General features: G+C 48.6%; 1 protein-coding gene across 8 annotated transcripts in view; it reads right to left on the reverse strand.

Annotated features, from left to right (window-relative positions):
• Window positions 1–16,008, reverse strand: part of MINK1 (misshapen like kinase 1) — a 2,066,166-nt gene that overhangs the window by 1,691,981 nt on the left and 358,177 nt on the right. For all 8 annotated transcript variants that reach the window (XM_069644001.1, XM_069644014.1, XM_069644008.1 and 5 more), the window contains exon 2: window positions 2,196–2,261. In XM_069644001.1, coding sequence (XP_069500102.1) covers window positions 2,196–2,261 — 66 coding nt within the window. The remainder of the gene's footprint in view (window positions 1–2,195; window positions 2,262–16,008) is intronic.

A 16,008-nucleotide genomic window follows, 5' to 3' on the forward strand; every position in this document is an offset into this window, starting at 1 on the left:
CCCAGTTGTCACACAGGCTGCATTTCTGCTATGCTGTGATTTTGACGCTTGTGTCTTACTGTAATGTGTGCCCCGTTGGAATCGGCTCCATGCTACCTCATTGTATTCTGTGGCCCATTGTGATCTGCCCTCTAATGCGATTAATTCCTCACTGTGATTTGTGTCCTATGTCCAATGTACTCGGTGTGGCAGGCTCCTAGATATCCCACCAGAGCTCACTGTATGCCGAGTGGTTCCTACTGGGTATGCACTGCAGCGTGTTCCCTATGTTCCCCTCCAAGCTGTGAGAAGACTCTTATCCATACACCAACCCGGGATGCTTCAGATTGTCCCTTCACAAGTACCCAACTTGAAGGGCACCACTACCGGTACACACCAGATGGATGCTCTAAATTGCCCACCATGCCTATCCACCAACCTCCCCTCACTAACATTCTCAAACACCATACACAGAGCATAGAAGGCACTCGCTCACAGACATTTGATATTGCTCAGAAAAAGACCACAATCCGCAACCACCTTACACGCCACAGCTCGGCCCATGCATCCTAGCACCATGGTAGAAGCTGGGCCCCCCTGGGCACGTGTGTCCATGCTCTCGAGACAGGACACCTAGAAACCCATCACAGAGTACTTCCGGTCTGCACACAAACCCATCTTCATTTTCCCTCCTCTCCTCGCTGACCACGTCCACAGCCAGAGCGCCTTCAGGCCATGCACACGGAAGCAGAGCTCAGTATGACTTGCTCTTCTTCACACAACACAGCCTGTATGCTCTGTGGCTGGCTTAATTTCTCGTAATCTTGATAAACTCTCCTGATATAATCCCGTCTACCCAACCCTGAGTCAGAGTTCTTCAGAGGTAGCGCAACGAACGGCAATGGTCCTAAACCAATACCCACCGAGTACCAGGTCATTACGTGCATCTGAACAGGCTGCAATAATGGACGCTCTGCTGGTAGGTGCAGCTTGCCTCGGGGCCAGAGCCTTTACATACAGGTCCCCATAGCTCTGGAGGCAACCGAGATAGAGCAACGAACGGCAATGGTCCTAAACCAATACCCACCAAGTACCAGGTCATTACGTGCATCTGAACAGGCTGAAATAATGGACGCTCTGCTGGTAGAGGCAGCTTGCCTCGGGGCCAGAGCCTTTCCATACAGGTCCCCATAGCTCTGGAGGCAACCGAGGTAACGCAACGAACGGCAATGGTCCTAAACCAATACCCACCGAGTACCAGGTCATTACGTGCATCTGAACAGGCTGCAATAATGGACGCTCTGCTGGTAGGTGCAGCTTGCCTTGGGGCCAGAGCCTTTACATACAGGTCCCCATAGCTCTGGAGGCAACCGAGATAGAGCAACGAACGGCAATGGTCCTAAACCAATACCCACCAAGTACCAGGTCATTACGTGCATCTGAACAGGCTGAAATAATGGACGCTCTGCTGGTAGAGGCAGCTTGCCTCGGGGCCAGAGCCTTTCCATACAGGTCCCCATAGCTCTGGAGGCAACCGAGGTAACGCAACGAACGGCAATGGTCCTAAACCAATACCCACCGAGTACCAGGTCATTACGTGCATCTGAACAGGCTGCAATAATGGACGCTCTGCTGGTAGAGGCAGCTTGCCTCGGGGCCAGAGCCTTTCGATACAGATCCCCATAGCTCTGGAGGCACCTCCCTCTGGCTCTACATTGCACTCCAGTCATGCAGGGAAAGGTTGAAGGCTCACCTGTGGTGCACATCATAGCTCACCTATTGGGCAGGCAGTGTAAGCAGGCATCATGCCTCATCAGACACGGCAACCTAACTGCACCGGTCTCTCATCCTTAGCAGTGAGCAAATTAGGGCAACAGCAAAGAATTCCTTTGGAAATAGTAATCCTGCTTCCAGGCCATCCCTGGACCACCCCGCTTCCACTTAGTGCGTTGATTTTATATTGCATCGGGCTATGCATACAAGCATCACAGCATCCAGGCGTGCATCCCAAAAGCTGGTCTCTGAAAGCCCTTGTGGTCTTTCTCTCACTGAAGCCTGTTATCCACATGGACCCTTCCCACGCGTCCTTCAGCCCCTCTAGCATCGGGAAAGTGCTCAGAAGCAGGTGCTTCGGGGCGGAGCCTCACTCAGCCACAGCTGCCCTCTCTCACGACACACCTGGACAAGCATTCCTACATCAGGAAGTGCAGCCTTACCTTGTACACCTGCCCGTACGTTCCATTGCCGACCACCTCCACCAGCTCGAAGATACCAGCGGGGTCCTGAAAGAGAAAGGTAGCGTTCAGATCTCAAGCAAAGTTTTACCACATAACTTTACACATGCTTAAGTTAACGGAAAACAGAAGACTGAATGCTGGTTTTTATTTGCAATATTTTGTCCAGCTAACACAGAAACAAATTAACGCAAGAAACGAGAAGAAGACGATTCCCCTGACCAATCCAGAGTGGGGTGGGGTGGTGGCGAGGGGACAAAGCTGTGTGAGGCAGGGGCATTCTACACAATACACGTAGAGCCAGTAGAGGTTCGGGCAGTAGGAGGCAGGGAAATGCTGCTCAAAGGAGGCCGGTAGTTTACAGAAGCATCGCAGACACACACGCAAAAGAGGGAGTGGGAGGGAGAAGAACACTTGTAAGCACGAAGAAGCCCCCACTGCTTTGGAAAGGGAACCCCGACTAGGTAGATTTTGATAGAGCACCTAATGACCCCTGATTAGGTTTCAACATGCTACAGGTTTGCTCAGCGAAGTGGCAACTCTTAGCAAATACATCTCATCACACTGCAGTCCTGATTTCCCATTGCTGCGTATATACATGCAAAGCGCACATTTCAGCAGTAAGAGGACCAGTGATGTTATGTGGTGATCAGACTGTTGCTCAAACTCTCGGAGAACACTGGGCAACAGGAAACCCGCAGGGAGCCACACACTATCAGTCACCCGAGTGAGCGCAGAATAAAGTCTCTCTGGATAAACCTGCCAGCACCCGCCTTAGACGTTCAGCTGCTGTTACTCTTCAAGCACCCTCAACGCTACAGGAGTGCAACCAGAAGCTAAAATGTACGTTGTGCTGGCAAACGTATGCCTGTGGTATAGGACTTACAAGCGTTGCCTGGTGCAAACAAGGTGCCTCTGTTTGGCGAGAAAGTGCGATTCTGGTTTGAAGCAAAGTTTGTATCTGCAAATAGAACATTAGGTTTCCTGGAAATATCCCAGAGTCGCCTTATTTCCAATTCCAGCACTGCTGTAAAAACTGACCATGTGCCACGGAATAACCGCTCGAGTGCCGTCTCAGTGGTCCAATTTGAACCAAATTAAGCGACTGACTGTCTAAGTCCAGGTATGAGATCCCAGAAAAAAACAATAGGATATGATGATATGATCTGGCATTTATAACGCGCCTATACACAAGTGTTTCAAGGCGCGACGAGGCAAGGGAGGAGAACAAAGGGAGGACAGACAACGATCTTACTAGACCAGGTGTCATTCAGATGGCGCAAGTGATTGGGAAGGGGAAGGAGGAGAAATGCGAGGGAGAAGGGGGAGAGGACAGTGCAGTACATGGGATAAGAACCAAACAAAATAAATAAGATATAGTACGTAAAAGTACGGCACACAGGTGGCAAGTGCAAGGAAAGTGCAGCCATCAGGTGTCAAGTGCTGCTGGTGGGACTGTAGGGATACAGAACCAGTCCCCAAGTGCCGGGGAAGCCGGGAAGGAGGAGAAATGCGAGGGAGAAGGGGGAGAGGACAGTGCAGTACATGGGATAAGAACCAAACAAAATAAATAAGATACATAGTACGTAAAAGTACGGCACACAGGTGGCAAGTGCAAGGAAAGTGCAGCCATCAGGTGTCAAGTGCTGGTGGTGGGACTGTAGGGATACAGAACCAGTCCCCAAGTGCCGGGGAAGCCGGGAAGGAGGAGAAATGCGAGGGAGAAGGGGGAGAGGACAGTGCAGTACATGGGATAAGAACCAAACAAAATAAATAAGATACATAGTACGTAAAAGTATGGCACACAGGTGGCAAGTGCAAGGAAAGTGCAGCCATCAGGTGTCAAGTGCTGCTGGTGGGACTGTAGGGATACAGAACCAGTCCCCAAGTGCCGGGGAAGCCGGGAAGGAGGAGAAATGCGAGGGAGAAGGGGGAGAGGACAGTGCAGTACATGGGATAAGAACCAAACAAAATAAATAAGATACATAGTACGTAAAAGTACGGCACACAGGTGGCAAGTGCAAGGAAAGTGCAGCCATCAGGTGTCAAGTGCTGCTGGTGGGACTGTAGGGATACAGAACCAGTCCCCAAGTGCCGGGGAAGCCGGGAAGGAGGAGAAATGCGAGGGAGAAGGGGGAGAGGACAGTGCAGCACGTGGGATAAGAACCAAACAAAATAAATAAGGTACATAGTACGTAAAAGTACGGCACACAGGTGGCAAGTGCAAGGAAAGTGCAGCTATCAGGTGTCAAGTGCTGGTGGTGGGACTGTAGGGATACAGAACCAGTCCCCAAGTGCCGGGGAAGCCGGGAAGGCAGTGCAATAGTGCGACTGGCAGGGGATGGGGCTTGGGCCCGAGATCAGAGGGTGACCAGGTAGCCAGTGCAAATTCAGTGTCAGCCAGGAAGTCAGCAAGTGAGAGGAGGAGAAAAAGCAGAAGCAAAGAGAAAGGTTTTGAGGTGCTTCCAGGATCGAACATGATTCTCCTCAAATTTCAGGGAGGCAGGGAGGCTGTTCGAGGGAGGCACCAGCTGAAGAAAGATCTACCACCAACTCATTGCTTGGAGAAGTGACTGACTCTTAGGGAGTTTGAGGTAGATGAGCAAAGAGCTCGAGAGGGAAGGTGTTTAGGAAGAGAGAGTTGAAGGTATTGAGGCCCCAGGCCCCAGAAGGCCTTATGGACGATGCAGAGGGTTTTGAACTTAATCCTCGCAGCCACTGGGAGCCAGTGCAGAGATTTCAGTCCTGGTGATAAACGATCCCTGGGCTTGAGGCCAAGGACAAGTCTTGCGGTCCTGTTCTGGATAAGTTGCAGAGGGCGGAGAGTAGAAGCAGGCAGATTTAGAAAGAGGCTGTTGCAATAGTCCAGCTTAGAGAGAATCAGGGCTCTGGAGACAGTGAGCTTCTGGGGGAAGGAGAGGACAGGAAGAATACCTCTGAGGAGGTGCAGCTGCTAGTGTGACTTCTTAGAGACGTCAGAGATGTGAGGCGAGAAGGAGAGTGTGGAGTCGAAGATGACCCGAGGTTTTTAGCCTTGCAGGTGGGAGCATGAAGAGGGCCAAGGGAGGCGGGCCAGAGAGCTGAAGGGAAGGAGGGAGCGGGTGTGCCGACGGGGAGAATCACAGTCTTACTGGCATTAAGGCAGAGGTCACTGGCAGCACACCACTCCTGGATAGCAGACAGTCGGAGATGAGGGAAATGGGGGAGGAGGCAGAGGGTAGCCTGAAGATGAGCTGGGTGTCATCCGCATAGCACTAAAAGTTGGGGCAGAGAGCGGCGATGCGGTGGGCCAGGAGTGATGCAAACCTTTCTCAGATTCACATGGTACCTATTGCATGCTTCAACTCGCTCTTGCAAGTGTTCATCCCGATGGAGTCTCTGATGCCAGTGCCAGTCCCAAGTCAGATGTCCAATTTAAAACTTTAAGTAGTTTTATTGTTGCCCTACAATGTCACGCCAGTGCCACAAGTGGACTAAGGTACCAACTTCGGTTTACCCAACTTCAAGAGCTCGAAAATACAACCTCACTGGAGCCCGATGGAGAGATTGTCACTGCTTGGCAATTGCCAAGAAACCGCACACAGAGAAATTCCACACTACCTTGGGATAGAGGGATACACCCCAATCAAAAACATTAGCCCACTAACAGAGTTCCTAAGCCTACCCAAATCACATTCAAGTTTACTCGTAAAGTCCCTTTCCAATTCCATAGCCTTACCATCAAATCCTCAAGAAGCACTCTGGACTCCATTTATCAGATCAGCTTTTCAGAGGAGTGATCCCCCTAAAAGCACTGGGGGGAGGGGAGGCGGAGGGAAAGCACCTAAAGGCGACTGGTGTTTTCTAAATGTCTTCAATAGAAGTACATGCTCACTTACACAATGGAGGTCACAAAAGGAATTCCGTTGCAAGTTATTGCCACAGAAGTGAACGTCTGCATGCAGATCTCCATGACCAATTATTGCAAAGAAGGCGGATTTCAATAGGTTTGCCACGTTCTCTTGTAAACCCCCATTGAAAATCATTAAAATCAGATGTTTTTGCAGTGCTCCGGAATCGACTTAATTACACTTAGAGCGGCGAGACACAGGCCACCGCTGTAATCAGCTGCACTGGGGTAATTGGAGATTACATCATTCTTAAATGCGGTGCAAATAAGTGAATGAACAGGCCATGCTCACATGTGACCCCCCACACACAGTCCTTCCCTATGCCCTAATCCTAGAAAAGGCACGGCTCCAATCATCCAGGAACATACACGAATCTGCGCTACTGAGGCCGGACTCCGAGGCCGGATGCTTGAAGATTTCCCAGGCCTGGGCACTGCCAGTGTGAAAGAGTTGCAGGGCGGCAGCCACAAAGCCTTCCACACTCAGACCCAAGGCTGCCCAACTCGCCACATGAGGCGTCTGGTTTGCAGACATGTTACTGTTTTGGCAGATGCCACCATTTCCATTGTGCACGTCATACTGGAATCGCTTGCACAGAAACAATTGTCAAATAACACGTGGTCATTGGTATGCGCCAACTTGCTCGTTGAATGCATGCAAAATAGTCAGGTGCTATTGGCCCCACGTCTCTTTCAAGCCATTTACAGAATGAGTGCGAGTTACATTCGTTGAATTGTTTGTATACTGGGCGAGACGTAGCCAGGGAGCATATTGAAAATATTCAGACTGGATACAGTTTTTCTTTTTTAAAAGACCACTTGAGACCATGCTAAGTAACGCAAAATGCACATTTGCTGGGTCTCGTTCTATTGTATGGAATTTGTAAGCAACACCCACCACGTTTCACGCCACACCACCTTGTTAGACAGCCCCCCTCGATTTCCCATCCTACTTAGCCTAACACGCCCAACAGTCATCAGGTTCAGGCTACAGGTTTCCAAACCCAGGTGCTGTGAGCCTTGCCAAGAACAGACTCAATCACCCAATTATTGTCCGAGCATGGTGTGCTTGATACAGGATACGGCATGCTGGGTTCTTAAAGTGCAAAATCGACTGAATTACTGTTGGTGGTCTCAATTTGAGAAGATAAGTAAAATTAGGCATTGGAAAAGAAAGTGATTTGCCCAGGATCACACATGTTGGTAGAGTGGAGAAGCCAGGATTTCTGCCTGTTTCCCACTCTCCAAATCACCCTCTCGACCACATAGCCCTCCATACAATCTTTAATTTTACAACATAGTAGGGCTTCTGCATTGAGTTCGTTCATGCAAAGAAACAATTGTTTCCGTTCAATAATGCGGCTATGTGAATCCCCAAATCACATTCTAAATCAATCTGAAAATATATATTTAAATCTATTCGTTAAACAACAAACATGTACTGTTATGGTATGCAGGAGGAACACTAACTAGTGGTTAGCACTTAACTCATTGAACTATCCCGTCCTCTTTTTTTATTATTTAAATCTTTTTATTAAAACTATTAAGAAAACATACATGTAAAATTCAAACTCATTACAGAAATGACATTAGTACCACATCAATAAATACAGTTCTATATTTGATCCACCTTGTTCTCTCTATACATATATTCACCTACCAAATCCCTCCCTCCACCCCTTCTCCCCTCATTTCCCAATCTATGCCTCTTCATTTTAATATTTTAATTCTTTGTTTGAACTTCTCCCTCCTCACCGACTAAACCATTAACGCATTTGATTTAAAAAAAATAAAATAAAAAAAAAAAACAATTCAACAGATGATAAAGATAATACAATTAACAGAGGTTAAAATGGGAGGGAGAAGAAAAAAGAAAGAAAAATCAAAAACAAAAATTCATAAATACAAATCATTGAAAACACACAGTACATAAACGTGTGTTTTGCCCAGTTAATAAAATGTCACACAAGGCAAAACATCACACACAAACAAACTGCAGAAACCGAGGTAACACACAATGGGAAATATAGCTTTGTATAAATAATAATTATGAAGATGCCTCAGCAAGTTCTATTGTGGAAGTGTGTTTCCTTGTGCACACGGACACAGCGCTAATGACTCCAGGAATGACTTGTGATGGTGGCTACCACTGAACAAGCAGTCATCATTTTGAAAAGGTGAATGGGACCACAAACGCTTGGAGTGCCAAAACAAAACGGATGTGATGCCAATAGTGTTTTTCACTGAGCAATAAATCACTCTAGGGCCAGTAGACCAGTGGTCCTAAAGGAAGTGCCACGTTTACCAAACGGATTGCCAGAGATGGCAGCCGATATCCCCAGCTAACAAATGATGTGCAAGGCTGGTAACTCTCCTTGGCTTCCTTCGCACCCTTGGCCTGGTCTGCTGTTCGGAAGGAGAGAAGGCCCAGAGCTGACAGCCCACTGTTGAAAGAAAGACAGGATGCATCCAAAGGTGTACAGTGCCTGCGCAAAGTAGCACTGGTGACCATATGCACAGGCTGGGTAGGCCACCAGGCAAAATACCGTCTCTCAGAAGAAGGCCCACCGATGAGGTCACATTTTGGAAGAGGTTTACTATTCCGTTTACTCCCATAATCCCTCCCCTTGATTGTGTTCCTATTTGCCACCCATCCAGTCTGTCTGCTTTCTATGATTTAGCGACTTGGTCTCCGATAACATTCAGCAGGAGTCCAGTTTCTAATAACGGAAGCCGCCATCACTTCAAGACACAAAGATGACTAAACTGAAATTGCTTTACCCAAGAAGGCTTTTGTTTTACTCTGCAGCAGGAAGCAACAAAACCACAGGATCTATTGCAGACACAGCACTCCTGCCAGCATGGCCTAGGCCATAATAGTTAAGCAAAACGAGTGGCATTCCATGCCCTTGAAGGTCTGCCAAGGTTCTAGTTACCATGGGCCGCTCCCATGGCACTCTAAGGAGAATAACATGGTGTGAAAAAGACATCTTTGTTAACACATTTCAATCTGAAATCAGTATAAACACTGAAAGCAGGCAAAGTTTGTACAAACCACACAACTTCACCGTCCATGTGTGCACACATGCCACCCCCGTCACTGCACACAGACCACCACTAGTGTTGGGAACGGGACAGGTCCTTCCCGCATCCCCAAGCGCTTCAGAATACGGAAAAGGCTGTCATCAGTGATGTAAGAGACCAGGGGGCGCCCTTACCGGCCTATACACAATCATATTATTGCCCATCTTGTAGGTGTAGCATGCATGCGGGAATAGAAACCGTCTTAGACAATAGTAGCCATATTGTGGCTACAAACGTAGCGCGCAGTCTGCACCCCAGGACTAGGCCGCGAACATGAGTGCAAGAATAGGTTGTATCCCAAACACTGATGAGAACGTGTACAGCTACACAGATCCACAAAACCCGCCATTGTCCTGAAATGTTGCCAACCTTCGTGCCCTGGGAAGAATGTGCCCTACAAGCACACGGGGTGGCGGGGTGCGATTGGTGCCTGTGTACAGCGCGTTCCCATGAGAAGCGGGGCACGGGTGCCCAACCCCCACTAGCTCCAATCAATCCTCAATTATAGCACCCAAATGTCTTGGCTCTAGGACCTCCGAACTCCAGTGTACCAGATAACCCCCAGACCAAGGCCCATAAACCTGCTGGACCCCCGATCAATGAAAAGACCAGTAATCAGGACCCTCCTGCCTTCACTCTTACGTCACGTGATTTCTGCTGCGCGGTGTAGGGTGGAATGAAATTGTAGCCTACAATGAGGGTGGGAGACCTTGGAGGAATGCGGCCTGTCTGCGAGCGAGTGAAGCATGTGTGTGTGTGTGTGTGTGTGTGTGTGTGTGAGTTACTGTGACCTCTGGGTTTCGCCCCCGGGCCCCTGTCTACTACGTGCTAGGTGCCTTGTTGTATAGAGATAGATGTGGTTTTTTTCTAGTTAGTAATGTAATTGTAATTGTTCTGTCCTAACGCGCATAATACACAGAGGTTTCTAAGCGTGGACCCGGGTAACGAACCTTCGTTGTTCCACGCATCGTCTTGCTTCCAAGGCGAGCGCGTTGCCCCTGAGCTATCCTCCTGAGGCTGACCAGTGACGACTGCCATACATGAAAAAGATGAATGGATCAGGCGGAGACCAATGGCCTGGCATCCCCTATGGAGCAGGTGACCAATGTGTAGGGTCTGACCAATCCACAGCGCAGGTTCCTACTGCATATAATGACGTCACCGGTGACGCTGTGTAATGTTATAATGTACTGCACATGCCTTAGTTGACAGAACGTTCCGCAGCAGCAGCAGAGTTCTTTGTCAGAGCTTTTTCCTTTTGTATAGAAATAAAACTTGTTATCCTTGCAAGAGGTGTGCTGGGCCTTTTTCCCTAGCATGTTGTATTTTTGCTGGTGTGAGCGTCTGAGGGGATTTCCTACATTGGCACTATACTGCAGACACACGGTTCCAGAACTGCACACTTCACTGGCACATGGCCACTAGCAGTGTAAACACACTACCATCTCTGGGCCCGTGCAACCACGCCCCCCAACCTCCTCCCATCTGGCCCAAGTGCTCAAAGGACATAACGTAATGCAGCAGTGGTCTGCTAACAGGGAATACTGAATATAGCCTTACAGTGGTAAGTGGGCACACAGGAACATGCCATGGTTATCCTGATTGTGTGTAATGGAATCTAATACTGCTAGGATAACTTGGAAGAACTGATCCTGGCACTGCACGCAATGCATTCTGGCGCTGCCTTGCTAACTGGCCTCGATGAAATGTTGCACTGCTGAATACGTGTGATCTTGATCACAAAAATCGTGCAACAGTATAAAGTAGCTAGGCTTTTACTGGCATTACATGGTATACGAGACTAACAATACCAGTTATATGTTCCAAGTACAGACCAGATGCTTCCTGGGGGTATGTTGGCAATGTAACAAGGGATATGATGCCAATGCTTAAACATCAGACAAAGCTATTGGATTTGTTGATGCTCGTTTTTTAGGTCTGGCGTCGCTAGTGAATGGTTACAATAGACCCTTCTCTATAGCTGCTGTATTCAATGAACATGCTACTAATTTCTAGATTGGGCTATTAGGTGTTGCAAGTGCCTTTCCCATGCCTACACAAAAGCCCAAACTGTTGGCATTACCAATGCTGGGCAGGTTTCGTTTTATACGTGGTGTTTTAGAGCCACCTAGCAAGTCCAAACTTTTGGCACAGAGTTTGTGTAAAGAGTAGGATAGAATGGCAGAGGCCAAATATGCCTGTTGGTGCCCGAAGGTTACACAATTCTGGGTCATAGATGACCCTTTAGTGCAGTGCCACTGTTGGTTTTGGCTCGTGGGTGGCAAGGTCATCGTCATCTATGTAGCTATAGGGCAGGCATCAGACAGTGCACACCGAATGGCAACGGCACCTGGCGACTCGTCGGCCTGGAGGATCACAGAAATGCTGCACTCCCTTCCTGTGGTGTGCACCTTCGGGAATGCAGGCATCACCGTCTTGGTGGTCTGCAGTGGAGCAGGCACCAATTAGCAAAGGGAAAACGGTTGGCTTTGTCAATGCATGTTATACAGGCAAAGTCTGCTGAGCTACTGTGTTTTGGCTGATTTCTGAGGCTGAAGACTTTAGTGAGCTACCTTGCATGGAGTTTCGTTTCTACTATGAGAGCACCTGCAATTTGCCCTCACCACAGGGTTAATCATTCTCGCAGAGCAGGAGGGTGGGCACGGATAGATGTGTACTATGCCTCCTCTTCATCAGCACACAAAGGATGGAGTTCCAAACCACGCTTGAATAGGCAGAAGCCATTGTATTGTTTCATGCAATCGAAGCCACTCCAGTTGGAATGTCCTTAAGCCCACACGTGGTTTTCCATGCGCATCACATTCTGCAACTGTGCTAAGGCACGCTAGAGCAGTGGCCTTCAAACTTTTTTTTTTGGCGTCGGCCAAAAAATGGGCAGGCCGGGCACCTCCCAAAAATGCCAAATGGACAATAAGTCCAAATGGCTATGAACTATGGCACACCGTCACTGCACCCTACTCCCAGTATAGTGCCTGGGCTCCCCCCCCATCAGCTCCCATCTCAGTCTCTGGGCTCCCTCATCCCACTCCTAGCCCAGTCCATGGGCCCTCCCCACCCAACCACAGAGCCTGTTCACTGCCCACCCTGCTCCCATGGCTCCCCCCATCCTGCTCGCACCACATGGCCTGGGCTCGCCCCACCCCACTACCAGAATATTTGCAGGGCCCGTTGTGGGCAGCAAATTTTTTAAGCGGAGGGCATTAAATATTTCTCCCAGATATGCCATAGCAACCGAGCGCAACGAGGGAGCCCGAGCAAATCCAAGAGGGTTCGGGGTTTCTAGACCCAGGTATTCTTTTAATAATGGGTTAAAATGTTGCTTTTTTAGAGCATACTTTAGAAAAATTGGGTAAAAAGGCAAACAGTTTGTAATTGGCGCTGTATGGCCCAGGGGCCAGGCATTATATTTTTTACTGGACATCTATGACAGTAAAAAGATATCATCCCTGTCGCCTGGGCCTCACAGTGCCTAACAAAATCAACATTATTATGTGTTTATGCAAGGCTAGCGGGCACAGTGGGAAAGCATGGTATTTATGACTGGACATCTGTGATGTCTAGTAAAAGAATACCATCCACGTCCCCTGGGCTCCACAGCGCCTCAGGACAGCTGATTTTGGCAGGTGGGTAGGGGGATTGTGCAACAAAGGCATTTTTGAAAAAATGCCTTTGTTGAACAACCCTCCCCTCCCATTTGCCAAAATCAGCTCCACGGACACACACACGGACACACACACACACATCAAAATGTAACACATGAACCTAAACTTACTTTCTGTCCTAGTCCTGAAGTTTCCTACGAGCTCCCCCTCGCACATACAGACATGCAGTGCCCCAGCCAGCATTTCCAATGATCTATATGCAAGGCTGCCGAAGCAAAGCGCCCCTAGGCTGGGGAACTGAACTGCCAAAGGGAAATATTGTTTTCCTTTGACAGTTCAGCCAGCCCAGCAGCACTCCCCTCAGCTGGAAAAAGCAGCTGAGGGATCGTTCAGTGTTTCACTGGGCTGGTTCCTCAGCTCCTCAATAATGGGTGAGGGAGCCACTCAGTCGACGCGCCCTTACCCATTATGGACCAGCCACACCTGCACTGGGCTCCCCCACCCAGCTTTTCATGGATTTATGTGATCACTACAGTGCCCATAATATGACTTTCAAAATGGCAACTTCCATTAGGGTGCGGCGCAGTGATCACAGATCACTGTGCCCTGCATCCCCCTACCCACTTACCTTTTCGGCGGCACACTTCTATGTGTGCCACCATCTCTCCACTATCCCTGCAGCGTCAGTTCTCTCCCAACAACGTGGGTCAGAACTGGCCACGCAGGGTAGTTTTTCCTTTTCTTTATTGTCCCCCGCTACCATTTAATGGAAGCGGGGGGACACCCCCACAACTCTCGACCCCCATTACACTAACTAGCGGGAGCGGGGGACACCCCAGCAAACTCCACTCTCCTTAGTCGGCGTAATGGAGGACAGGATTTTTGTTCTGTGCAAGGGCGCAGTATTTGTACTGTTGCCATAATTGTGCTGGCATTTTGGTACGTTTGTTTGTCTGTTTGTTTAGTTTATTTGTGGAGCGCTCCGGACCCATGGATAGAAGGGCGCTAAGGACACGGTTACAGGCAAAAGATACGCATTTACATTTACAGGTACATCAATTACAAAGGATTTACATAGTACAACAATTTGCATATTATATAGTGCAGGTATGGTTGTGGTTGTTAGATATTCGGGATGATGGTGGATGCTACTCTTTGTTCAATAACCAGCCAGCCGTTCAGGCTCGGACTGGCCTATAGGGCAATAGGGAAATGCCCGAACCAAAAAAGCAAAATGCTAGGGTGGGACAGTTTTTTGGGTTAAAATGGGCCACTTTGTTGGCCCATTTGGGCCAGTTTGATAAGTTACTTCACCATTCAGCTAGTAGTTTTGACCAGTGTTACTGAATAAATATTCTTTAAAATGCACGATTTGCATCACACTTCATTAAAAACCTCCCCCAGTCTGTCACAAAAGGAATGCTTTGCCATTTGCAACAGCAGGCCACTTTTTCACTGGTGCCCAAACACTTTAATGCCACAATCCGACCCTGGGTCAGTTTCCCTTTTTCATTCCTCCCTTAAATTTGTTATTTATTTTTTTACATTACGGTCTGGGGATCTGCGCGCCCCACAGTTTGAAGACCTCTGCGCTAGAGGCATAGAAAAGCTCCAGTCCAGCCTGAAAACAAATCTTTGTCCTGATTACTTGGTCTACTATATAGAAAAGGCCCTGGTGGAAGGGCACATTGGAATCTGCCACGAAGGGCCAGTCCACCAAGGGCAGAGTGGCTGTTCATGCGATTGCAGTAGCGGCAAGCTGGCAGTAGCAGTGGGCCAAAGTCTAAGCGGCTCTTACGTTACCTACGCCCCGACCCTGAAACTATAGCAGAGCGAGTCGGGGTATTCTGAACGAGGAGCTTGAACCATTCTACAACGTTGCTCTTCTCTGTTAAACCAAACATTGATATCAGACCTGCAGGGCTATACCTAGAACTCCCATGCACTATCCATTTAAGGTAAGCGTTGCCCACTTTTGTTATTTTTATCGGGTACTTTTTAAAAACAAATGTATTTATTTACAAAAAATGAGCTCCATCCCCTCCAAGAGTGCTCAACAGCCCGCATATAAATCCTGGTCACTTCACTGCTCTGGGCATTGTACCCTAAATAAAAAATACCCTGGCAGGGGTTGGATCCAGAGGCAGAGAAGACTGAAAGAGAAATGATGGGTAGAAGGAAAACAACAAGAGAAGGGACTGAGAATGAACAAAACAAATGATAGAGAAAAAGCCAGAAAGATTAAAGGGAAGAGAAGGAAAGTAGAGTAAAAAAGAAAAAAATAGGGTGTCGTGATAGAAAGGAAGAGAAATAAAAACAATGCAACAGCAAATGAATAAAGATAGAAAAGAGGAAGAATAAAAGAGGTAAAAGGGAAGAATAAAGATGAATGGATAGGAAACCATCATGGTGAACAGCGCTCCAGCAGACCAATGTCGCCAAGAGCAGCTGTGTGTGGATGGGGTTAGATCACGGTGGGCTTCCCGACCCCATGCCATCCTAGAAGGGGGAAGCTGGAAAGTAGAAAGGATGCAGGGAAGGTGTTGGATGGATGGGGGTTACTAAATATTTGAAGAATTTAGTTATCACTAAATGTGATGCACACTATTTGTACTTTCGTTCTCCGTGTATGGAATTATTTTTTTTTTAATTAGAGCAATGTCTTTGAAATCAGAGACATGCCACCCCACATCTCGGTAGTCGTGTGGGCAGTATGCCAGTCCGCAACCGCCGATCTCGCTCCCCTGACTTTGCCCCCTTCCACTGACAGCTCGCCAAAATACCCCCACCATCCCAACTGTGACACCTTGCTACCTCTCGTGTGTGTCCCCCACCCGATGCACTAACGCTGCAGTGCTGGCTGATGGATGGGGCGGCTCTCGCCGGAATCGGCCTCTGAACTCTAGCCGGATCTCAGGATCTGGCTTGTCTCTGCCCCAGCCCTGCCAAACAACGTGCACAGTGCGCTCCCACGTGATCTAATCTGCTATATGCCAGCGAAGGGGAGCAGCTGCAGGACAGGTGTCCCAGAGCCAGGACAATGTCTCAAGGAGCCCCCGACAGCAGAGGGGCTGTCACAATGCTCTGTGTAAACAGAGCATTAGAATGTGAGCCACTAGGCTCTGATGAGAGGGAGGGGGCACTGATGAGAGGGAGGGGCACTGATAGCAGGGACATTTGTCTTTAGAATGGGAATGGG

This window comes from Ambystoma mexicanum, chromosome 1p (assembly GCF_040938575.1).
Source record: "Ambystoma mexicanum isolate Mex_15411 chromosome 1p, UKY_AmexF1_1, whole genome shotgun sequence".
Taxonomy (NCBI): Eukaryota; Metazoa; Chordata; class Amphibia; order Caudata; family Ambystomatidae; genus Ambystoma; species Ambystoma mexicanum.